The 26236-nt window shown below is 45.0% G+C and overlaps 1 protein-coding gene across 1 annotated transcript; it reads left to right on the top strand.

Moving 5' to 3' along the window:
• Window positions 1-5363: 5363 nt before the first annotated feature.
• On the top strand, window positions 5364-23568 carry LOC131288207 (serine-rich adhesin for platelets). Its single transcript, XM_058317321.1, has 6 exons — window positions 5364-5442; window positions 15016-15314; window positions 15392-15802; window positions 17257-18433; window positions 20026-20067; window positions 21017-23568. The coding sequence occupies exons 1-6, from the start codon at window positions 5364-5366 to the stop codon at window positions 23566-23568; spliced, it is 4560 nt and encodes a 1519-aa protein (XP_058173304.1).
• The last annotated feature ends 2668 nt before the right edge of the window (window positions 23569-26236 follow it).

The raw sequence follows: 26236 nt of genomic DNA, 5'->3' as shown, positions 1-26236 counted from the left end.
TAACCGTTCGGGCATGCGTGTGCGAGCCGTGTTCGGGCGTTGGTGGTGTGCGTCAGGGACTGCTCGTGTTTAGTATCGGCTACGAAGTCAATACTGGCCATTTCTTGCGAATGGAATATTTTAAAAACCAGTACCGTGCTTATATGTTCCCACAATTCGTAACGGAAGGTAGGGAAATAAAAATTCAAATTTATTTGGTTTTTCTTAAAACTTGTTTTGTTGTGTCGTGTACTTCAAAAAGGTATCTTTTTAAAGCTTTTCATCTTTCAACTTTTCCTCAAACTTTACCACATGGAGGCGCCTGGTAGTTTAACAAAGGCCAAATGGAGGCGCCCAGTGTTTGGTACTGCTGCAGATGGAGACGCCAGGTGTTTTGTACAGTTTTCCGAGAAGCTTGTTGAAAGAGCTGATTCTAATTTTAACCAGTCTCATCACGACTCTTATACAGCGCTCAGTAAAGTAGCAGCGGACAGTTGATGTGATAATGTAAACAATTTCATCGAACCTCTTACAATCAAGCAATTTCCCATTCGTACCAACACTTCGGCAGCAGCGGTTTTGGGTACGGTGTTCATTTCATTCAACTTTTCCTACCCGTAAAGCATCCCAAATGCGAGAATCGGAGGGTCGAATGTCCCACTAAATGTTTCGTGACGAGCATGAACTCATCCTGCCACCAGGCGGAATGGCGTTATGTTGTGTCGATGCAGCAAGCCAGAGCCAGAGAGTCACCTCCGGCGGGGGCGTCCTGGTGACACATGGCTTGGCTCCGGTGGCCCTTCGGCCAGTGCGCGCCACATCATTCATTCACAAAAACACCGTTCGCGCTCAATCAAATCACTTTGAATGACCCGACTCCCGAGTCGGCTCTCGCTCGGGCCCATCCTTTCGGATGAACACTCCCGATGGCGGCAGGGCTTCGGTTTGGGTTCGACCAGCGTCAGAAGGTTTTTCGCATCCGACCGCGACGGACACCGGATTCGAGCAAAGGAACCCGCCTCACGGAGGCATGTAGAGGACTGCCAGCTCACACCAACACACGCTCATCATCCGCTGCTGTGTTGGGTTGTGTGCTGACAACGGAAAGCTGCTGCCGTTCTGCTATCGGGTTGGTGTTTGTGTGTGCGTTCGATTCGTGCTCCCCCATCGTCGTTGTGTTTCCTGCTGTTATCGGAATACCGTTTCGTATCAATTGTGTTTGCATTCGTGTGAATCTAGCTTTGGAATTACGCTTTGAACCTAGTAACAACAAGGATATTTCAAAATAACTTCAATAAGTGCATCCAAAATCGCTTTAACATTCACAATCACAGCAGGCGGTTGGACAAATGCTACGAAACAAAACGGTTCCCGCACGCTGCTGGTGTGTGTGAGAGGATGTGCGCGCGCGGTCCCGCTCGATCCCACCTCCTCCACGGTGTGTCACCCTGCGTGTGTGTGTGTTTGAATGTATGCACAAGTGTCAGTTTTGGTGGGCAGATAGGCATAAATGGGGTAAAACGGGAACAAGAACCACGGGTTTCATCCCCCACCCCCTTTTCAAGTCAAAGTAACATCCGCACTGCATCCTTATCAAAATGGTCGATAAGGTGGTGGGAAACTCCGTTCACAATCTCGGTACACCACACTAGAGAGTGTTTGAGTGTATTCTAGCATTGGTCCAGTTTGCTATCCGGAGTTTTCCACCTCGACCTACATCCAGGAAAACTAGCGATATCAAACAAACATTACAGTCAGCTCTGCTTGCTTGTGTGCGATACGATGTTGGGTGCGTTTTTGTGTGGGTGTGTATGTGTGTATGTGGGGGAATAAATAATAGCAGGATATATGATGCATTTGACTTGAATGCTGCATCTAGTAGGTCACTGGCAATGGTAAACCATTTGACAAAGAGTAGAACAATCGCGGCAATGACATTGTGCCAGTAGTGTGAAAGTGTAACTTATACTTTTCAACGAATTTTAATACAATATTTGTTGCTTAATATTCTTATTTACTATGAATTAATTAAACAGAATTTTATTTAATATTATTATTAACATTAAAAGGTTTTTTCCCAAAAGTGGAACCGATTTACGTTAACAACGCAAATGTAAACACAAGTTTGATCGAATTGCCCTACAACAAAGCGGGACCCATATTTCCTTACACAAAAAGCAAAAAGAGCAATTTGTTAACGTCCAAAACAGACAAGGGCAAATTCTATTGCCGATGCTGAATCTAGATAGTTAAGGCACGTTGACCGTTGTATGCGACATGGACGCATTTGTATAAGGAAGAAGGTCCCTGCTGGCACCTGTGAGTGTGTGTGCGTGTGTTGGCTACACGCTACATGAGAAAAAGATAGCGTACAGTTGACGACCAGCTTTCCTGCAGCATGCAAAGGGATAACGATCCATCGAGGACGGTTTGGCGCAAGTGACAGGTGTCAGGATATTTTCTTCGGGATAGCTACTTTCCACGAACTCGACTCGCCCGTTTGTCGATAAGTGTTTGAACAGGCGAACACTGAAAGCTCCTGCTAGTGATTGATGTCCATCCCTTGTTTCGCCCCGCCAGCTCGAGACGTTACCCATGCTTACTTAAACTTGTGCCTGCTTGGATGAATGTATTGGTGTTCACTTGGTCCCACGAGAGTGTATTATGTGTTAGTGTAGCCCCATCTGCCCCCTCGCAAAGGAGGTGTCTGTGTGCGTGTGTGTAACGGTCGTCGATGGTTTGGTTATATAGGATGGCAGCTGCCAACGGTGCGGTTTGATAGGAAACTAGATTTTCCGTACATCTCCATCTCATTATCTTGCCCTAGCGTGCATGGTTAGAACGAGGAAGGGGGTAAAAAAGATTAAATTCTTAACACTATATTGCTCGATGTGAAACACATTCAGTAAGGTTTTGTACAAAAAAAGAATAGATTTATTTATGGGTTTTGTTTGTGTATTCATTTTTTCCCACTCGTTTGTTTAATAACGGAACGTTTAATAATCGGAATAAGGTTCCTGTTCGAATACTTTAGGGCGTCGTAAAAATGTCGAACCGAAATAATAAATATCATAAATCGTTAGGTGCCATGCGTGTACAGCTTAAGATTGATAACAACCTTGCCTGCGGCAAATTTAACGTAAAACGAACATGGGATGATACACCTGGTTCTCTTTCCATCCAATGAAAACGGGTTAAATCTGTTGTTTTGAGGTGGTGTGAACATGAAAACATCCCAAAATCCCCCTCCTCCCTGAATCGGGTTTAAAGCTTTAATGCTGCAACTCAATCCCACCATGGCCGAAAGGCAGGTTGCGTTTTATGAGGTTCTGCTGCTTCGTCCGTGCTGAAGTTTCCCCAATCGAATTCGGCATCCCAGATCCCACTGAGGTACGGACCGCAAACCGGTTGTAATCATGGGAAAAGAACTACCCTTGTTTCCCTTTTCCACCTTTCCCACCGTGACTCCTGTGCTTGGGTGAAGTGCGCAATCCTTACCGTGTAAGCGGTGAGAGCACGTCAGGCGAAGGAAGGAATAAAAATGCCGCTGAGTGTGACTTCGGTCGGGCCTCCTTCGAGCACCTTGGCGGAACGGCCGATTCTTCCTCGGTGGGGAAGGAAGAGCGGCTAAACTTTACCGTTTTAGGCCCGCAAACCGGGACACGTGGGTCCTACGTGATTTCGCTTTTATGTTTCGCAGCTTCTGGACGAGTTCGAGGTGCCGTCACAAACTCACAAACAAATACACACACACACACACAAACACACACCAGACACACAATGGTCCGAACCTGAAGCGGGTAGGAAATGAAACGGATTCACAAACCACCCCGCTTTCCCCTCCCGCGTCGAAAGAAAACGTACTGAAAAATGTCGCAAAATTGATTTGCGAACTAAAAGCAGCCCGGTTCGCAGCTGCTCGGGCAAATATTGAACGTTCGTGATCGAGAAACGGAAACCAAGCGAACGTTTCGTACATCCAATCGAGATGTATGTATGTATGTGTGTATGTGAAGCTTGATGGTTTTTTCCTTATTGTTTTGCTACTTAGTAGCCTTTGGTTGGTCTTGACTCAGCAAGCGGTGGAATCTGCCCCGAGGGATATTCATCCGTTGCTCGCGACTCCTTAGCCATTGTTACGGGGTTCAAGTGGATCAAAGTGTTTGCGGATTGTGCGGTTGCATCGGAGCGGAAGAAGGAAAACCCCAAAGGAAACGCGGGATGAAAACGCTGGCAAATAGTGGGATACATATGAATGTTTTCCCTTCCTGCACTGGATATTTTATACCGTTACACATAACGTACGTTTCCTTCCAGCCATCCAGCTCCAGAAACCTGTGTGTGCGTGTGTTTGTGTGTCTGTATGTATATATCGGTGTACATACGTGTATGAATAATCATAGTGCGGGTGGTTGCAAGCGCCAAAAATCAATGCCACGAATCTCAACCCCAAACGGAACCCGTTGTCTTCGGTGACTCAACCGGAAGTGAGGTGTACGTGTACATCCGCGTGGGCGGGTGCGTGTGTGTGTGTGTATGTGGGAGGAGGGTTTAGTGTGCCCTCATTGAAATGCAATCAGTGGAAGAAGGCACAAATCGAACGGGGCTGCGATGCGAAGGCTAAGAGGCGCACCTAACAAAGTTGTACATTTCGGTCGAAATATCCGACGAGCATCCGACGAGCGCTGATGTTGCCGGCTAAGTGTTCTAGTATGACTCGGAGCATCTCGGTCCGCGTGGCAGGGGCAAAGGGAAATGCGGCGGCAGTACGCGCGGGCCGGAGAGCAGTGCTGTGATTTACATATTATGATTTAATGGTCGTGATAGTAATCATGCCGCCACGGCCGCCGATGATAGCGGAAGGATCGTGCAAGCCATCGAAACGTACGTGATTGGACGAGTTTCCTTCCTCACGCCCTCGACCCGCGAAGTGCTGAACCCGAGCAGCGAACCAGGAACACTCGGCAGGAAATTGGGTTCCCTCCTACTCTGGATCCGTCGACCCGGGAAAAGATTCACCCGCGCCAAACGAAAACGAGCCAAACGAAAGCATAAACAGCCTGAAGGTACCGAAGTGGCGCTAAAGAAAATTGGGGGCGAAGAAAAACAAAACAAAAAACAAATATAACACCACTGAACATCTTACGAAAGGATACGACACCCCTAGGGGAGTAAACAAGCATTGAAGAAAACAAAACTGACCGAAAAGTGACCACAAGTGCAAGCCCGATTGCGTCAACTTTCAATCAACCTTGGGCTCGGGAGTCCCTGATTCCGGAGCGACCAAACCGGCACACGGGGAGGAACGAACGGGTGCGGTTACAGTGCAAGGTTCGTCGAGACGTTGCAGTCGGTGGTCCGCTCACTGATCCAACCGGAGGCTAATGGGCACCCTCACGGCTTCCTCGACCGCGTCCAGCTTTCCGCTAGTAAAGTCCAAATTCGGAGGCGCCAGCTATGAGGGTAAGTAGAATGTAAACTCTTTCTTAAGCATTAGATGTTGACGGCAGAATGAAAATCTGTGGATTGGATCTTATTTTAAGTGGAACAAACATATAAACATTGAAATTGGAACTTATACATGTAAAACTCTGTTAAAGGGATTTGAACCTTGTGCACTGAACAAATAAAATAAATGTTCTAAAAATGTCTAAAAATCTAGAAATAAACAAGTTTTGCACATAATATGTAAAAGTTGACCAACAACACAAACTTACTATAATGTTTTGAGCAATATAATTTTCCAAACTACGATGCAGTAAGAAAAAACGATATATCAAATGAATTATACCTTAGATAGAATAATTCCATGGCCAATTCAAATAATCAGTCTTGCCAAGTGAAGAAAAAATGTTACACTATTTTTTTACTTTTTTATATAAATTTTGGTCTAAATCCGAAGAAATCATTATATTTTCCAAAGAAAATTAGGATTTTATAAATTAAGTGAAGGTCCGTTTGCGTATGTGTTATTTTTTATTGTGATCAGCAATAATTTGCCAATAAAGAGCAAAGCAGTACAAATTCCCTCTGTTTCCCCGAGTCAGCGTTTGCTTATTGCTATTTGAAAATACCAAAAATGCAATATAAAAATATAAAAATTTGGTTTTGCATATGCGTCATAATTTATATGCATTGTTTGTAGTAAACTTAAGCTGTTTTTGGAGCAACAAAATTGCATATTCTGATTCATTTTTAAAAAGAAAGAAGACGACCTTTGATATGCAATGGATTATTATCCGATAGAAAATAGTCGTAAGTTGATCGTGCGATGAGACGACTAACTTCAGCTGGTGTCTAATTTCTTCAAACAAACGCAAAAAAAGAGTCTTATTTTGTAAAAATATATCAAAATATGCTAATGAATTCGAAATAAGTTTTTGATACGATCTCGAATGCCCGATGCAAAAGAAACAATAACTAGCCAGACTCCGAAACACTGATATAAAGCGGATCTTAATCCTTAATAATTGATGATGTATGAAAAACAAATCGTACAAATAGAGCCAAACATAAATGGCTCAAAAGTACTTTAATATTTAGTGTGATGTATTCAAAAAATGTTTTTTAACAAAAAACAATCTAAATTAAAACTAAGAGTTGGCATGATCGAAGAACTATTTTTTCGAAAAATAATTGTACAAAAATTTCAGTAGAGAGCTGTGCAATATCAATATGTCAATGAGGTCTGGTCTTTATCAACATTGACTGTGCAAACCCAACCAACATGGTGGGCTATTACTTGAGAGCTGCCAGATAGAGGCAAACTAACCGAATTATTTGGCTGAAAGCAATACACTGATGCATGGTATGGACACCCCATATGTTCATAAACCCATCAAAATGGCAATAAATAATGTGCAAAGGCACATGTCCCACTGTTTTCAGTTGCCTGAAAAAAGGCAGCCGAAGCAGTGAATCTATTCGTACGCATCTCTTCCAGCGACAACGGGTAGTGTAATAAATAAATTGATTCCGCAGCAATTATACTCACAGGATGGGCCCTTGGCACCATCACACTGGTTTTACCGATTTGAGCTCTAGCCGATTTCGCTCCCCCTTGTGACACATTATTTCGTGCTGTCTTGAGAGGAAGCAGATGGAAATGGTGCGAAGATGCGTGCAGGTTCTCCGGTTTTACGAGGCCAAGCACATAAAATGAGCCCTTCAGAAGGCAAAACCTCCGGGTCCATGTTGCCCAAATCCCGGTTCCCAAACCCTGCAGATGGCGCCCGGGATGGAGTATAACGTTCGACTGATTGGTGTCACTTATTAACCGATCATTTGGTCAATCTATTTCTGGGCCGCCAATTTGCTCCGGGCACTCCGAACGGAGCACTCTGCCGATTAGACCCCACTGGCACTGGCGGGTGACGCCCCAGAGTGGGCGCAAAACAGGCCACATGAATATATTTATTCCTATTAGTTTCCATTCGAAATTATAGCCCCGACCGTCGCAACGGAACGCGTCGACTACTCCATCCGGGCCAGGATGAGGACGCACAAAAGGCACTCTCGCAGGACATCATCTCGTCTAGTCTATGCCCCCGCAAGTACAGACGGCGAGGTAGGAGGGTTGCTCGTTGACTCGGCGCGTAAATCAGGCGCCAGAGGATTCGCATCATGGCCGTCCACCGTCTGCCATGATCGGCGAGCCGGTGGTGGGTTTGTTTCGTCAAGCTTTGGCTCCAGCCCGACCAGCGGCTCTACATTGTACCGCCTCGAAGGGGTCAATTTGTTTTACTATTCTGACGCTCTTTTGCAAGCCGTTTTGACGCGTGTGGCTTGGTGTGAGGACCGGATCGAGTGGGTCGCGGTAAATCCCAAGCAAGCAGCACAAAATGCCTCCAATGGCGTTTTGCACGCGACATTGCATAGCTTTAGGCGCACAGTAGAACGATTGCTTCAGTCTGTGGTTTTTGAGCGGTTCTGTGCGCTTGACAATAAATCCGTCCTTGCCGAGGACGTTTTGCAAATTTGAAATATGTGAAATGAATTTTATGTCAGCACATTATTCTTTTTTCTGTCCATTTCATCCAAAACGGACGATAAAACAAGACCGGTTAGAATGGACAATCTTCACTGTTCGTCAGCGAACGCATTGGAACGTCTCGAACAAAACCACCACCGGACGGGACATGCAGGACTTCGTCAGTACGTCAGTGCTTTCCTGGAACGGTTCCAGCTCTAACGGCCCCTCTATGATTTGCAGCCCACGGATGTGGTCACGATGATAAAAACCACTCGGACGCGATAACGAGCAGAAAATGCAGCTAAAGATAAATGTGGGAGTTGCGGTTACGGTTATGATTGCGCCCTACAGGCAGTCTCGGATGGTGGGTTTCGGGTGGATAGGGCTTTGGTGCTCGTGTTGTGCGCCATCCTGGTCAACCCACTCTGTTTCCAAGGCGGGCGTTAGGTTGACCTTTTCGGGAAAAATCTCGAACCAGTATTACGTCGCTTGCAGTACTTTAGTCACCTTACACCTAAACCAAGTATGAAGGATGCTTCAACAGTTGTTTACTGTACAGAATATACTAGACGCGGGTATGTAGCACCCGCTTGCCAGCTAAATGGGCTGGAAACTTCTCCAAATAATGCTACCCTTGAGCTAGCCTTCCGATGCACGTGGGCGTGACGTTTGAACAACAACAACAACCCAACATGCATCCGTGCGGGTGTCTTGCGCAACGCCCTCTTCAAAAGACGAAAATGAAGGCCCACTCTAGGGCTTTCGTTTGATGTTGAGACGTGTGCTATTGAAACCACTTTTCCTACGAACGGAACAACTTTTGCATCAACCTTTTGCTGGAGACATACAAAAGTTTGTTTCGCAAAACTGTTATCCATTCTGATTGGCACGAGGAAAACATGGGGTGCCACGTGTGTCTGTTTATTTTCGTTTTCACAGTAATTAATTGAAGTTTTGCCGAAGCAAGATTACGTGAAAAATGTATCAACTGTGTCAGCTATATTATATTAATTTAATAATAATAATTACCAAGCTAGATAGATATTTGTGTTGATTTGGAATGGCGGCCCACCAAGTGAACTCAACCTTAACTTGGGTTATTCTGTTAAGCAAGAACTTAAACGGAAAAAAAGTGTATCTTAACTTAATGTTTAACGTTCAAAACCTTTTTATAATTTTTATAGCGTTATCTATCAATTTTTTAATTCAAAGCTTATATTCACGTTAGTAAGATACAGTCTCTTTTCTTGAGAAACTTACTGATTCTGCTGCAAGGTGGCTTTGGTCTGATGAGCTCCGCCATAATCGGTCATGGAAGGATATTAATTTACCTCAAATTTCATAGATCTTTATAACTATTTTGTTACAAAAAAAAACAAACCAAAATGTGTTAACACTCTGTCGTTCGGATACACGCATAGATGTAATGAAGCCGTATCGGTTCTTATCCGCTCACATCATTTTGGTGTGCTGTCAACACTGTCACCTAACCACAGACTACTGGATGTTAACAAACATCAAATGGAATGTAAAACAATTTTACAGGGCGTGTTGCTTTTTGTACGTAAATTCTAATAAAGATTGGAAAAGAATTATTAAACAGGGCGGCCAGATAATGAGGAACTGGTGCAAACGGGCCGGTCGTAAAGCGTTGTGACACCGTCAATTGTGCGGACGTCGAAGTATTAAAACTATAATTTCACCCTTCTTATGCAACCTTTACGGAAATGGCTTAACTTATAACTATTAAAAACATCTGATAAAACGCTTGTTAAAACAACCAGAATGAAATCGGATTGTTGCATGGTATTTCATGACCTTTAATTATTGACTAAAAATCCGTAGCGATTGGTGTTGCGTTTTAAATTTAATACTTTTAAGTCTAGTAAAATATTTTTTTCTACATTTAAAATACTGTGTGTGTTTATAGACATTTCACTCGATACGTGTATGTTCAGCAGTTGTTTTTGTTTCGTTTTTCTCTCGGACTTGCATAGACATTTAACCGTTGTTTCCAATCCTTAAGCAGCAAAAACCTTGTTTATTCTAACGGAGCAGGCTACGTCATCGCATGGTATTAATATTCATTCCTCCCAGAGCAAAATCACTATTCATAGATGGTTTTCTCTAATGGCTGCCGTTACTCAGAACGATCAAGATGCGGCTGTCGATGGCCGGTCAGAATTAATTTGCTTCGCCACAGTTCACCCTTTATAGCCTGGAAGTCGAGCCGAGCCGAGCCGAATACAATTAACGAGTCGTAAACGCTGCAAGCAAGGATCAAGATGGTCGCAAACGACTTCACTCAGGTGATAGGCACTTATAAAAGCTTTTGATTTTCACTTCGGATTTAATTTATTTTAACCGATAGCTTCCATCGACGTCCGGGCGATAATGGTTGGCAAGAATCGTTGGTTTATTTTCTAACTGCAGCTTGCGGAAATCGGTTCAAATGATTCACTTGGTGGAGGTCCAAAAATATCACAGTCGGCAGCCAGCTCCAACTGGCAGCAAAACCGAACCGATAGCGAGAGAGGCGCGGTGAGCTCCAGATGGGCCAGGCATGCATCGATAGAAATGTATATTTATAACCATCCGTTCGTTACTTTTCGATCGAGGTAACGGTACGAGGCAACTTAATCGGCCCCAACGACCCTCGTTGCCCGGCCAGGCAAGGGCTTGCTAACCCTGAAGGCAAGCTGGTTACATCCTTGAGGATACGTACGTGTTGGCTTTAGGGATACGGTGGAGGAAGGTCGGAAAGCTAGGAAGGACATGCACCATCCACTGCAGCAAAATACCGAACCGGGATCCCAATTAAACTGCACCAAACGATAGTTTCATTTTCCTCCTGTTTTTTCTTTGCCCACCAAATTACAAATCCCCATTTTTTCCACATCGCCGGCACCAATACGAACACGGCACAAATCGCCTGGCGGCCTGGTTGGCTCTCCTTTCGCTCCCGTCCCTTCATCAATTTACTCGTTGGTTGTGTTGCCTTTTCATAGAAATGGGAGAAATGGCACGGAACGAGAGGTGGAAAACCAGGGAGGGAAAAGTCAAAAACACAACAACCGCGTGCACCAGATTGTGCCTAAATTTGACCACGTCTAACTGGCCCATTTCCCCCCCCGAGCAGCCCCTAGTTGGGCCTCCGGGTTTCACCTTATCGTGTCTTGGAGGTCTCCCGGAGTCAGTCGCACCGCAGGATAATGATTGTTAGATTAGCCCCAAGCACAGAGGCAGAAGCAACAACATATTGAGGTCAGTGTGCAGTTTGGCATTGGAATATTGCTTCTAGTCCCCCCCCCCTCCCTATATTCCCTCTCTCGCTGCTTCTCTTTATCACCACCAAAGCCACCAGAACTCGATGGTGCATGCAACGGACGCGTTAGCGTGCAGAAACTCCTTTTTTGGTGCAGTCACTTTCTTGTGGTTTCGGCCCCGTTACAACCGAAACCTTATCCTGCCCGGGGTTCACCGCGTACGCCAATGGCAAAGGAAAGCCTTACCAAACGGCCGCGAGGTGCAGTACTAAGCTGCACGGATCAGCAGCGAAATGGCAGGATGTAATTTTTCTTCTGTTTTAGCTCCCCCTCCCCCTCGCCGCCACCACCGAGGGCAGGGGAACGGAGAAATCGAAAAAAAGGGATGGCAAAAGATGGGAAGCAAAAGCGAACGATGAAACGGACCCGACCGAGTGGTTTTCCTGTACATGGGCACAGTGATTTAGACTCTTGTTTGCGCCTTGAACCCCCGGTAATGGGTTCAAGAACGACCGGGACGGAACATTAATCAATAGCACCCGACGAGGGAGCCGACGGATTCGACAAGACCATGCGAGCACATGCCGTGGTGTAAGGAATTGGAATTTAGATGCGTTTTTTTTTTGCCGTTTCGGGTTTATGTTTTACAACCAACAAACCAAGTTCGCTTGAGGGGAAATTTATCGCATTATCGTGAGGAGAGGACAATGTTTACCACAGGAAAAACAAAATGACACAAACATGAATAATCTGTTTCGGATTGTCAACATGACGGTAGGCTCAATATTCCTTAGGGCTTATAAAGCAACTTTGCTTAAAATATTCAATGACGTTCAGGATATTGAGCAGGTTATAGACTACGTGTAACTGTGTTTGAATGTTGTAAAGAATTTGCTAACCTTTTTTATTACAATAACTCCTAATATTATTTGTGTGACAATTTATAATGAACCGGAAACATGATTGAACGTAATCTTGTGCACTTAAAAATGGCATCAACTTTACACGAACATAGTATAGTAGAGTATTCATAAAGCTTCAATATCTAGGCTTTGGAATTACAAACCAATCCCTTGGTTTAGAAAAGATGGAAGAAGGAAAACCCGCTAGGGTTTCTTTGACAGGTTATTTAAACTACCTAAACGATCGGACGTGTCATTTTAAACTTACAGTAATCGTCTCGATGTTTTTCATCATGCAAATGGCAATTCAATAAAGCAAGTTCCCTAAATACAATAGTTGAAAATACTATAATTTCTATATAAAAACATAAGCAATTTTGTAAAACAAGAAAAAGTTTTCTATAGTTGTACCAATAGTTCTCTTGTTCATCATTTCCAAATCGACATAAGAACATAGTTCTTAAATAGTAGACATTCAATAAAGTGTGACAAAAGTGCAACAAATTCGAAAATAATGTGAAGATTGCCATTTGTTACTGATTGCCACTTCTAAAATTAACGAATCGTTTTGTTATCAGCATCATTATGAGAGCAAATGAGCTTCAGCTGCTAAATATTTGATTCAGATGTTTTAGTATATTTCTTACATGAAGTTTGATCGAAAACGCACATCTGAACTGAAAGGTTTTTAACTTTACTCGCGGGAGACAGCAGCAATCCGTACAAATCTTTTACACCAATATAAAAGTTCACTTTGATAAGACTATAGCAATAGCTATTTGCACTGAAAAAGCACAGTTTTCTTTATTTAGTGCAAATAGCTGCAAACTACAGTAAAATGCTATAGATCAATTTAATGAAATTGATTCATTAATTGTTGATTAGTAAACTGCATACGTTCAATGTAAATTGTTCACAAATTCTCTTTCAAAAATTCTATATTGTCTTCAAAAATACCCAGTCATAGGAATATTTATAACGAAATATTGCGAATTTTGTCTCTCTCGTGAAACAACGCTGATGGGTTTGACTCAACATAGAAGTATGCTATTTCTATTTCCTTCATTGCAATTTCACTAACAACAGAGCAAACCTTCTACCCTGGGCTCAGCTGCTCTGGAGAAGCATACGATTCCTGTCTTACACTTTCAGCGCTTTTTTGTCAATAGAACATGGTGGTCGCCTTTTTTGTTCGTATTTCATGGAAAGCACAAGAGAGTGGATCGAAAGAAAAACCCTCCGAACAGGGAAAACCATCCGCCGGATGGAAATAGATCTGCGCGAGAGGAATGTTCATTTGCCTCCGAACCGTGCAACCTGGCGATGTTGGCTTACTGGTACGGGCTCCATTTCCATAATCCACAAGGAAGCGCAGGAAACATCGCGTCCTCGTGCTGATTCTTTGCCCGAGTGAGCTTTTACACCGCGCCCCGCGTGACACGTCGCACGATGCTATTTCCGTGAATGGATTCTATTACGCGAAATGATGAAATCGCAACGGGCAAATGGAAATCGTGAGGAGTGATCAAATTATTCTAAATTAAATTCCTGCTGATTATTTATGTTATTCCGCAGATGACAGTAAGCGATGCACACGCCCGAGCAACGGTCACGTGCCGTCGAGCCGAAGTTTGGTGGGGTACATTTGCCGGAACAGATTTTCGGCGGAGTAATTTCCGGCTGGCAGTAAGACCGGTGCCGAGAGGGGCAGGTGCAACGAGCGTTGGTCTGATCTGGAGTAGCGAGGCTTCCCTCTCTCCGTTTCCGCTCGGTGCGATTCGGTTCAGCTTGAGGGGAAATAAATGTTGGTTTCGTCCGGTTTGGAGTAAATTATGTTGATGAGCCTACTTGACGTCCCTCTTTGCAATTAAAACTCTGTTGATGATGCAACTGCTGTTTGTAGTTGCGCGTCAAATGGAGTTTATTCAAAGGCAATACTACTGCAATGTAATTGAAACTGAACGTACTTTCAGTTCAGTTCAGTTCAATAATTAAATTTAAAAATAAAACGAAACCCCAGAAAAAGGAGAGTTTATATATGAAAATATGATAGAAGTAGATAAAATCTTATTCACTGTCTAGATTTGTTCAAATTAAAAACATATACAGATACAGATATACAGAGAACAGATAGTTTCAACAAACTTTAAAATATGACTGAGGATTTAAATAAACCAAAGCACAGCAGTAACAAGTGAAACGTAAAAATATAAATTAAAAAAAAAACATGAACAATCACCGAGTGTCCAATATATTTCCACAAACTGTTTTCAGTGAACTATAGGGGAGATGATACAGTTAATCTACCCGCTAGATATGTTTTTAATACTTCACTGTGTTTACATTGAAAGTATGGTTTAATTATAAGTTTCGGCTTTAGATGGAAAAACACATCTTAGAAGGAGCGCACAATGAATTATTTTGTGTGGCTATATATGCTTTCCAATAAAAACAAGTTTAACATACCCACTTTAACCCATTTCGATGCCTCCATCCTGAGTGAAACAGCTTTGAAAATCAAAAAAATGTAATCGCGGTATTATTGCAAAACATATGCTGGATTTGATCAAGAAAAATGTAGCTTCCAATTAAAAATAAGACCAGGAAAATCCAACTTGGTTCTATGCAATAATTGAATTTGAAATTGTATGATAATATATACGATGTAGAATATAGAATTTAATGGATAGTCGAAGTTTAAGACTGTGTTACCAGCTGTTATAAAAATCCATTTTTTACAATTTTTTTTACTTTTACGAATGACTAGATTTGTTTCCAACATTTTTGATAGCTAACACATCAAAATAAACAAAAGCTATTCCAACAGGGATATCTAAACCGGCTGTTCCAGGAAAACTTGTCTCATTGTGATTGTTCTTTTTCGTTTCTCCCGCAGAGGAAACGACTGAAACCCGCTCGATGACGGACCGCAGCAGCCGAACGGACGCCAGTGGCCGGTCGGCGGCCCTCGAGAGGGCATACGTGCACGACGTGTACGAAAACTGCGAGGAACCGAATGGCCAGATCCGCCCGAAGGTGGCCCAGTTCCTGGCGGGGCTCGAGCCGGGCTCGCTCGTGTGCGACGTCGGTTGCGGCAATGGGCGCTACCTGTCCGGCTTCAACCCGCTGATCTACACGATCGGAGTCGATCGGTGCTACCGGCTCACACAAGTCGCCCACGGGAAGGGTGGTGAAGTAAGTACGCCCAGGGCCACCGGCTAACTCTTTGCGTGGTGTCTTTATGCCGTACTTGATCTCTTACCGTTCGATAGGTAGCGATATGTGATAACCTGGAACTGCCATTCCGAGACGAGTCGTTCGATGCGGTCCTATCGCTAGCAGTGGTGCATCACTTCGCCACGACGGAGCGACGTGTCGGCGCCATTCGGGAGCTGGCGCGCATCCTACGGATAGGGGGCCGCGTTATCATCACCGTGTGGGCGCTGGAGCAGCGGCACCGGCGGTTCGAGTCACAGGACGTGCTGGTTCCGTGGCAGCCGCCCCGCTCGAAGACCGGCGGCCTCTCGGACGACGAGGACGATGACGACTTCCTGCCTCCCTATCACGCCTACACCGAGGACTCGACCAACTCGAGCCGGTCGGCTGGCGACGGAGACAGTTCCAGCCTGTCGTCCTCCTCGCCCGGCGAAACGTGCTACAGCTTCGTGCGTCGTGCGATCCAGGTAACTTTACGGGCGAGTTTTAACGATCGAGGGAGGCTCATGAGAGGACATTCATAGACGTTATAAAGCACGAGATTGAGTTTAACCTTAATGGAACACCACCCCGGCAGATCAATCCATTGCGAGGCCCCAAGCTGTGGGATAATCGGGAGTTCTCCAGACATTCACATTGCCCTTAATGTTTCTGTACTAAAGGTCAAATCTGAACTTTTTTTCTTATAAAACTTTATAATCTTTTGGATTTGGGGTCCCGAGTGGGCCACCACCGGTTAGAAAATCGGTCTCTGTAGATGCAGATGTTATTTTGAAGTGCAATAACATTCCGATCCAATATCTTCACCATTAAATTCAAACCTTTAGAAGCACTACTTCGCTTCAAACAGGTGGTTTGAGGTAGCGGATTAACATTCTGATTAATTCAGATGAATTGTGACATATATTGTCATAAAATATGTCCATTTATATTTACTGATAAACCGTCCAAAGAAAGAACAGTCTTTTTCTATTTATCAGTTGGTAAAACTAAAACCAGTTGCTGAAATGTAACGACAAAATTATTCTTCAACTATTTTCGTGATCCTGCATAAATCCTTCCAAAACATTTTAAATTAGTTCTTTAGAGTTAAACTAGGGTACAGTCAAGGAACGACTTATCATTAAAATGAAAATTGGAGATTTATAGAACTCGATCGATTTAAACGATTGAGCTCGAGATCGTTTTTGTATTGTTTTTCTTGTAGCAGTTTGTACCTTTTTTAAGCATGTCTGTAATATTCATGCACTACAAAAATAATTTAATTAAAAAAAAATGTGTGAAAATTAACTCTCAATTCAGTGCAAACGAAACTAAACTACATTGCTAAGCCTCTCGGTTGGAGTGAGTGAAAGCGAACTAGTAAACAAAAGTGGTCATTTTTATGGATTTTCAATTTTCGTATTGCTTTCCCTTTGAAAGATCGGGAAACTGTTCATCAACTAACAGCTGTTTAGTACAAGTTTAAGATTAGTTTTGTGCTTTTTTATGATTAAAAAAAGGAGCTGGACGAATATACCTTGCAGAAACAATGTTTCCATGAAAGAACGGTATGCTGGAAAGCTGTATAATAATTTCAATAACTCAGATTGAAAAATCCCTTTGAAGATCAACAATTAAAAAAACGTGTTTATGAAAGTGTTTCAATATATTCAAAGTATAGGAAACCCTAAAGCAAATCGCAATGCAAAAATATAGTATAGTTTTCTCGGAGATTATTATAGCGGAGCGCGTGTTTGCTCTAAGTCATCTGTCTCCGCATCCAGTCTTCCATAGGTACAATGCTTTGTGCGTTAAATGTTCAAAAAGAAACTGAAAATCTCATTCAGTAAAGAACCTACAATCATTCTTCGATTGAATTTAAGTTTATCCGTTACGCTGTTTTTCCATATCCTAACATTTGTTTCCCTTCGTTCGGTAGAAATTGGCCGGTAGCAAGCGCAGCCCGTGGTTCCTGGAGTCGTGGAGCTCGCGGGAAACCAAGCACGACAGCAGCCTTGACTATGAGGACGCCAAGGATTTGCCCATCGAGCTGCGGCGCCTCGAGGATTTCGACGACCTGCCGGAGCCGCCGCTGTCCGCTGGCCTCAAGAGCCGGAGTCTAGGTAGTATACTAAATCCACCACCAAAAACCATAGTTAGATCACGTTCAAGTGTACCAAGTTTAGGTGCTCAAATGCCTGAATCGAAAGTGCCGCCCCCGACCGCGGACCCGGCGCCGCCCGCGTCCCGCCGCCCAAAGCTAGTGAAACAGAAACAGTCGCTGTGCGACGAGGTGGACTATAAGTTCTCCGAGTCCTCCGCCCAGGCCTACCGGGAGCACGTGCAGCGCAACGAGGCGCGCGGCCCGCTGCTGCGCAAGCAGAGCTCACTCAATGAGGAGCTGATGGCGGAGAGCCGGTTGCGCGAGAAGGAGCGCATCCGCAAGCGCATCCAGAAGCAGATCTCGCTGAACGAGAGCTTCCTGTGCCGGTCGCTCTTCACAAAGCGCCTGCAGGTGATCAAAGAAGGCTTCGCGACCAAGCTCAAAACCTCCACCGGCAGCCTGGAGCGGGTCACCAAGAACGGCTTCGTCAAGATCATACAGAACATTAAGGCCGCCAGCCCGGCCAGTGCGTACCATGGTGGCGCGCCCGGCGGCCACCAGCACCATCACCATCACCATCATCACCATCACGGCCACCACGGCCACCACAACCATCCGAACCACCAGCACCATCCTCCACACCACCACCATCACCACCATCCGCACGGGCCGCCGCCCGGTCCCGGGGGCCGGTCGCCCTACTGCGCCTACGATCCCAGCTGCTGCCCACCCGGCTGCTGCCCGGACTACGCCGGATCCGGCTCTGGCTCCGGGAGCCGGTTCGGAGGTGCCTGTGGCCACCATCGGCTGTCGCGCAACAATTCCGCCAGCGGAAGTGGCACCAGCAGCAACGGCAGCACCGGTGGCAACGGCCTCGGTAGCGGTGGCGGCGGCGGCGGTGGCGGTGGCAGCAGCAGCGGCAGCAGCACCAACGACAAGCTGCTGGCCTCGATGGGCACCAGCCAGGATGAGGCGTCCAAGCCGAGGCGCCACTCGCGCGAAAGCGGTTCCGGTAAGTTCTGCCATCCTGTGGCTCCCGGCCAGGCCAGTCTGGTCCCGAGTCTCTACCCGAACTCTCTTTATCTCTCTCTCTTTCTCTCTCTTTCTGTCTCTCTATCAAATTGTTTTTCTCACTTCGTCTCTCGTCCTTTCGTCGTTCACACGAACCGAAACATGATACGAGTTGTATTCCAACTAATCCGAATCCGATATTATAAACTAACATATGTTACTCTCACCACCACCTACTTTCACCACACATCTGTCACTATCGCAACTGCCACCACCACCACCACCTTTGCTAGTACTCCGTTTCACCACTAACGTTCACTCTGTTCAAACTTTGTTCCTATCCCGCAAACGAAAAACAATTAGTAAACCTGCATTCGCAGCAATGAACCGTCCTTCACCTTTACCCTGCGTTCGCAAGTGTTCAGTTTACGTAAAGTCCTCTTTTGGAACATGTGTCTGTTGGAAGCGTGTGTTAAAATTGCATCTTTACTGTTTGTTGGAATGGCAGCCGGTTCTACGAGGCCCTTTCTATCGTCTTGCACAGAATATGCGTGAAGAATGGCTAAGCAGGAGAGTCTAACGAAGCAGTTGGTTCCGTTTACAGCAGTAACTTTGTGTTAATAGTAATACCACACATTTAGTTAATCTCATCAACTGTTTTGCGTTCCTCAGTTTTATCTACTTCCGCAGTTCCGATTTTATCAATTTACTTTAAGCTTTATGGCTTTTTATTGTTTTGCATTAGCTGTCACAATATAACCATTAAATTCTACTAAATATTCACCCGTATATCATTGAGCTTCGAATAGTGAGCCATTAATTTTACTTGAAACGTTTTAAAATGAGACTCAAACGATTACAAGGAATAGAAAATGAAAACTGAAACTGCCATAAACTGTACGTCGCTACAGTTGCATACATAAGGGCGCAATCGTTTTATAGCAGACGAAGCGTTTTTGCCTATAGCGTCTTTGTGGAAGCTTGTCCAGAGTTTTCAAATCTATGCAAATAAATAGTATATCGATCCTTCCTGGCAATTTTTCACGCATTTATCGTTCAAATGGCTGAGAGGGCTATTTATAGCTGCCAGTTTTACATCGGCTGTTACCTATTTGTCGATTGTGTTTAAACCGATTGTTGTTTTTTTGACTATCGTTATGTTACAATGTTCACCAAATCACCACAGCTCGTATTCACCCCAATCTCTAAGTCTATACTAGACAACAGTTCTACTAACATCACCATCACCACCAAAAGCAAACAAAAATCACCCTCGGGTTCATCACGATCACCACAAGACCGTTGGATATAGAAAATGGAACATTAAAATGAAACAAATTAAGCCCCAACTATCGAAAGAAACACACGAATTACGATTCCTTTCCCAGTGTCGAGTGTCTTTCGGGGCGTTAGCTCTTCTTAGCCATTTCTTCGTTCTCTCATTCTTCTTTCTCTTCTATATTTTTCTCTCTTATTCTCTTTCTCTCTCTCTCTTTCTCTTTCTTCTTTCTCTCTCTCTCTTTCTCTCTTCTCCCGACCATGACCATTCCATCCTTCTGCTATTGGTAATGCTCATCTGTTTCTTTTCTACAGACAGTTTTCGTTCTACTTTCATTAAACGACAACGTTTTGCGGGTACCTACCAACAAACCAATCTGTACAAGTTTCTTACTTAGTCCGTAGTGATCGTTAGCTGTGTTGTGGCTTGGTTCGAATAGCAAACCACTAGGGGAAATAAATATATAAATACTATTTCAAACAACAATGGACAGACGTCTAGTTTGCCGGTGTGGTGTGCAGTATTGAATACCGAAAAATGTGTGCACACGCATTAGGGATGCGAATTCTGGCGAATATTTGTAGAGACCACCCGATCTAAACTAGATGCGCATGCTAGACTGCTGTTTTAGCTGGGCTTAGTAGTCCCAGAACGTCCCCGTAGTTGCCAACTCCATGTGCTTTATAGTATATTTAATCCTAGACGCATGGCGTTTGTTAGATTAGATGTTGGCTTTCTGTGCAGAAAATTGGCAGTAGGCTAGAGTTTGTCAACATTTCGGAAAACAAAGCAAGCTGGTCAGAAAGCCGACCAATGCTCGGTGCCAAACGGAGGCATAGCCTACTCGTCTTACACGAGTGCACTGCGTTATAAGTTTGTTTATCATTTCTTTAGTAAACTGCACCTCATCTGTCTACCATAAACATCATACATCTCTCGAACGGTGTGCTCTAATCATGACTCGGCCCACCTTCGTTACCATCCAGCCATTCATCTTACTTCTGCACTTCCACAACCATTCCATCCCCCCCGCACTGACGCACCAACGCTCCACTGTCATGCTTCCGACTATATTTAACTTACTAAAAAATAACCAATAACTTACCTGCACTCGCCTTTTTGCCTCCCCTCCCTCCCAACTGTAAACTACTACTATTTTATACCTTAATAACCACTGTCCCGCTTGCCTCAATTAGCTCGTAGCCCAGTAGCGTAACGAAGATCGCGGTCGATCGTACTAACATTCTTCCCGTTTGCTCTCTGCTTTTCCTTCATTTTTCCCCTTTTTGGCCACGCCGTATGCAGATTCGTCCAAAGACAGCAGTCTCCAGAGTGATACCAGCATCGAATCGGAGGATAGTTTTGCATCTGTGATCTATATTCCTAAACCAGACCAACAGCAACAATCGCAACCACAGCAGCAGCAGCAGCTGTCGCAGGTGACACAACCGAACGGTGGCTGCAGTGGAAATGGGGTAGCGAATGGAGCGACGAACGGTGTGTGTAGTGGCGGAACCGGCAGCGGGGCGGATTTCTTCAACACCGGCAACAGCATGGGTCGCATGCCTTCCTCATCAGTGCCAACGTCACCACTGGTGATGCCCTGTCCAACGCCAGCGCACTCACCGGCACCTCCGCGAACCAAAACGGGCAGCAGTGACACAACCCCGAACGGGTCCGATGGCACAGGACTGCCGGGACTGCCGGTCGGTGACGGTACGGCCGCTCCGGCCACGGAAAGTACCAAGTTCACGTTCGAGGAAACCGTTGTGTTACCGTGGCAAAAGGAACAGCAACTGGCGGCCGGTCATGCGATCGAAACGATCGGCACTGGCAGTGGGAGTGAGTCCACCGTGCCAACGTCCGCGTCCACACCGAACACCCTGACCATCAGTAGTAGTTCCACCACTAGCACCACCACCACCACCACCACCAGTACCTGCTCAAGTAAGCCGGCGACGCAGGAGCGTACGACGTCGAGCATCAGAACGCTGTTCAGTTCACCGCTAAAATCGCAGAAGATTACCCGGCAGCAGATCAAGGAGCTGCCGCCCATTCCCAAATTCCGGCGCAGTGGCAACTATCCCATCCTACGTCGGCAGACCTCGGCGGCGGCTTCCACCGGTAGCTCGGCATCGTCCGTACCGATCCCGAAGCTGCTCTCGCTCGAGCTGTTCAATCCGGAGACGGACGACCTGGACAGCGACTCGAGTGAACCGTCGTCGCCGGATTCGATCGACAGTGTCATCAGTGCCCTGCGACCTTCGCTTTCACCCGCACCGGCCTCGTCGGTGGTGGCAAAAGTCGCGTCGGAGCTCGCCACCACCCTCAGCTCCTCAATTCCTCCGCTGGTCGAAGCGGCCGCCGTCGTCGCACACAAACTCGAGGACGTCGTGGACATGGCAATACCGGAGCGTGTTGAAGCTTCCGCCACTTCCGCTGGTGGCGGTAAACCGAACCGATGCAACGGTCTGCCGGAAGCGACACCTGCGACGACGAACCTAGCGGACGCGGAAGAGCTAGCGTCCCGGCAGCATCTGGTGGACTTTGCCGAAAAGCTGAGCGCCCAGCTGCTGAAGGAGCTGGAAAACGAGAAGCAGCGCAACAGCGAAAGCTTCGACGAGGATGACGACGTGTTCGGGGGGCCGGACGGTCGGGAGGCGCGGGTGGCGCAACCGATCGTTACCGATCCGTACCTGCGGAAGCTGAACGGTGACCTGCGCGATCTGAACCAGCTGCGGGCGGAGTTGCGCGAACGGCGGCTAATGCTGGCGAACCTATCCAATGTGGGGGGCACGGCGGGGGTTGGCATGGGCGGCGTGGGTCAGTTCGGGGGCAGCAATGACTCGTTGGGGCAGAGCTACGGCTCCTCGATGGCTCCGATCATTCAGGAGGAAACGGACGACGATGACGATGAGGATGAGGAGGAGTTCAATGTGCTCGAAGAGCAACGCTGTGGGGGACAGCAGCGGGGTGCTGTCGAAGGGGAGGTGACGGCGGGTGTGGGGGTGGAAGGGGGTGCACCGAAGGTCGTGTCCAACAGTGTTAAGTGTAAGAATCTCGCAGCGAAGTCGGTTGTGGACGATTTCGTCATCATTCCCGAGCTGGATGAGGACGACCCGGAGCTGTCCAACGATACGGTGCTGTTGATACAGGAGGACGACAGCTCGGAGGAGCATCAGTGTCACACGGAAGCTGATGCGAACCAGCAGCGTCCGGTTGTGGTCGGGCCGAGCGGCACGGGCAGCACCGGTACGAGCGAAACTCACCGGAGGCGTAGCAAGGTGATCAGCTTTAATGGCGCCAGTCAGCACCTGAGCCTACTCGCCGGGGCGGACTATCTCCACGGCAGTAGCAGCAGTAGTAACAGCAGCGGCAAAGACATCGGTGAGCGTCACAGCCGTTGGAACAGTCCACCGACGGCCAGTGCTAACGGTCCAGTGCCGACAACCACCGCACTATCGTACCCTTCAACGAGTTCCACGTCCGGCCTTATGGGAGCTGCCAGCAGCTCGTCCACCAGTGCGACGATGCCTCCAGCGCCTGGCCAAGGCACCTGCAACGCACCAGGTCCTGCCGAACGGAAACCGCTTTCGGCCACCAAAAAGTCGTCGGTACCTTCCTTTGAATCTCACGCCAGCGTCGACTCGTGGGCGCACTCGGCCAGCACGGCGTCGCTGGACAGTCCGTCGATCGGGGGCTCCGCTACCCACCACCGGTACTACCACGTGTTCCGGGAGGGGGAACTGGATGCCCTGATCAACCACCACGTCACCAGTCTGCACATCGTGTCGTCCTACTACGAGCGAGCGTCCTGGTGCGTCGTCGCGGAGAAGGTACACGTATGGACCATATAGACAACGTGCATCGCACATCGGCCGACGTGTAGAAGTACTGATCCATCTCGAGCCAAAACCCCCAAGCACTCTTTCCTTTCAATAGAAGCTCTTAAGCATACCACATCATTTTACATCGTTCGGAATCAGTAGCTAGTTGCTTTTTGACAGCGAACTCAGTTAACGAGATATTAACACATTGTTGGCAAAAAGAACATGAACCTTACAATTTTGTTTGCTACAGTTATTTGGAGATCTTTACTCATTTAGTTACATTACATTATTTTGGTGTAGCGGCAAATGTTAATGTTTCATAGCTGTTCCTACATGAAACTAGGAACATATCTCAAATATCCTTTGAATTCAATTCCAGCAAGCCATCAAACTATTGAGAGTATGCAACTAACAAGCACAACTCGTTGGGAATATAAAGTTATCAAGGGGTTGAAGTAATAATCAGCACAAGGTGATTAAATAGAACTGTATGTTTTCGATTTAATTTCGACATATCGTTAGTTCAAAGATGATTTAGTAATCACAAGCATCATATAAGGAAAAACCTACTAAAATATCGTCAAAATTCACATTTAAAAAACTTGTTTGCTACTCTTTCATGTTGCTTCCATCGTGTCTGCCAGCATGCGGTTCAATGGTCTCTCTATTTTCCAATGGTTCACCGAAAAGTAAATAATAAAAAAAAATGGATCGTGTTGTAAGCGTCGCGGCCTACTTTGCAATGGGCAACGAAATAATCATAAATCGAAAACAAGTGCTTCTCGTCGCATGGAGGGATCTACATATTGCGTAAACATGTATCTAGAACTATAAGGAAACCGGAACTCAATCTTAATCAAACAATACGAAACTCGATGCAAACGAAAAACAAAACAAAAAGTGAGAAATGGCTCTAACCTGGAGACCGGAAAGCGAGAAACTGTATTACTTTAAAATATTCTCTGTGATTGATCTTTATTGACTTGAAAATACTAGTATTAGAAACGAAAATCTTAACACAAAAACACAAAAAACATAAACAGAAGAACAGTAAACAATGAATTAAATAATTGCAAGTATTGTATACCGTGGCATCAAGAGAAAAGAGAGCTAGAACATGACATCTGCAGCAAAGAGATAAGGCAAACATAGTAAATGTACGACTTTACGTTCAAATCCCAGTAAGCTAGCAAGAGTCGAAGAGCAGATAACGAGGAACTCATTTTGAATTATATCGGTAATCAGGAAAACTGGTAAACAATTCACTTAATTTAACAGAGTCCATTGAAAAATTATGTAAGAAGAAGCATGTTTCAAAATTAATCTTTCTCTAGCTAAAAAAACCCGTGTAAACATTAGTAAGACCAAAACAAAACAGAAATAATGGTCCATTCAACGGAGAGAAGGACAATCGGTGAGCTTATTGTACAATAGCAGTCATCAAATGATATCATGACAAAGAACATTATTTTGTCTTTGAAATATAACCCTCTTCAAATTTCGTTTGAATCTAATTACAGAACTTTTTCTTGGTACAGCGACGCTATCTCCATGCATGATCTGCATATGAATCGTTGAAACAGAACCATAAAAAAAACAACGTATGCACAAACTGGATATTTTTGTTTAATTTTGTTCCATGACACAAACTTAGAAAAATGCATGTTTTAGCATTTCGATGAAGGGATTCTATGCCAAGACATTCAACGAATTATCATACGAATAAAGAATCGCCAGTAAACGTTAACACAATAAAACCATACTCTTACTCAATCATGTAAGAATCACTCACTCACTAAAGCATAGGCGTAACTGTTAAATGTTAATCTTTAACGAACCAAAGTGTAAATATTGCGTAAACCCTGTTCAGCAGCGCCTAGAAGGAAACGACTTACAGTAAAACCGTTTGTTATGAATACTTCACCCCGTTTAAGAATGAATAACTTGATCATACATGAACAAAGTATTCTACTAATATGCTACGAACAACACCGATGGTAAAGCAGATCATTAATAGTAGATTAATAGTAAATAAGCCACATTACGACGGTCATCTTGTTTAGAGGTAAGCCTTGTCGATTGCATATTTGTACTTTCATTGATTTTCCTACAAATTTACTTTAAGATGACTTCTTTTCCCATCGCTTTTGCCCTTATGTTCTGCGCTTTAGCATTTTTGAACGTAAACCAACGACCGGCACTAGCACGTTGTGGTATGTGTATAGCTGCATTTTAGCGGCAAATCAATGAAACTAAGCTACCTGCTAGCGAGAACCGAAATGGCCTATCTTCCTTTTTTCTAAGCACAACAATACGTAACAATAGGAAAAGTTTAAACTTACTGAACGATCGATGTGATGGAGAGATATGAACGGAGCGATACTTTAAGGCATGCCAAATTAAGCTGAATTAATGTAAAGTTTTTTTTTAACATTTTCAATTGAAATTAGTAGAAAAAAGAAGATAATTATGAGCAGGATTGATTGGTTTTGAAAGAAATAGTATGCTATTTAAGGAAATCGAACACAAGCACATTTTGATTTTTGCATTTCCGCGTACAAATCACGATTTACAGTCAAACATAAACGAACGAGTAAGCATCATATCAAACCATTACTTAAAACCGGAAGAAGCATAAAACGAGTACGAATAAATTCAGCAATAAGTAATGAACACACAAGAATGCCCAAAAGTA

This window comes from Anopheles ziemanni, chromosome 3 (assembly GCF_943734765.1).
Source record: "Anopheles ziemanni chromosome 3, idAnoZiCoDA_A2_x.2, whole genome shotgun sequence".
Lineage (NCBI taxonomy): Eukaryota > Metazoa > Arthropoda > Insecta > Diptera > Culicidae > Anopheles > Anopheles ziemanni.
Note: the sequence above shows the minus strand (reverse complement) of the source record. Positions and strands in the feature narration are given on the sequence as shown.

Coding starts and splice junctions, on each gene's coding strand:
- LOC131288207 (XM_058317321.1), top strand. CDS start 5,364: ATGGGCACCCTCACGGCTTCCTCGACCGCGTCCAGCTTTCCGCTAGTA. Junction 5,443..15,015: donor CGGAGGCGCCAGCTATGAGG/GTAAGTAGAATG, acceptor TTTCTCCCGCAG/AGGAAACGACTGAAACCCGC. Junction 15,315..15,391: donor CCCACGGGAAGGGTGGTGAA/GTAAGTACGCCC, acceptor ACCGTTCGATAG/GTAGCGATATGTGATAACCT.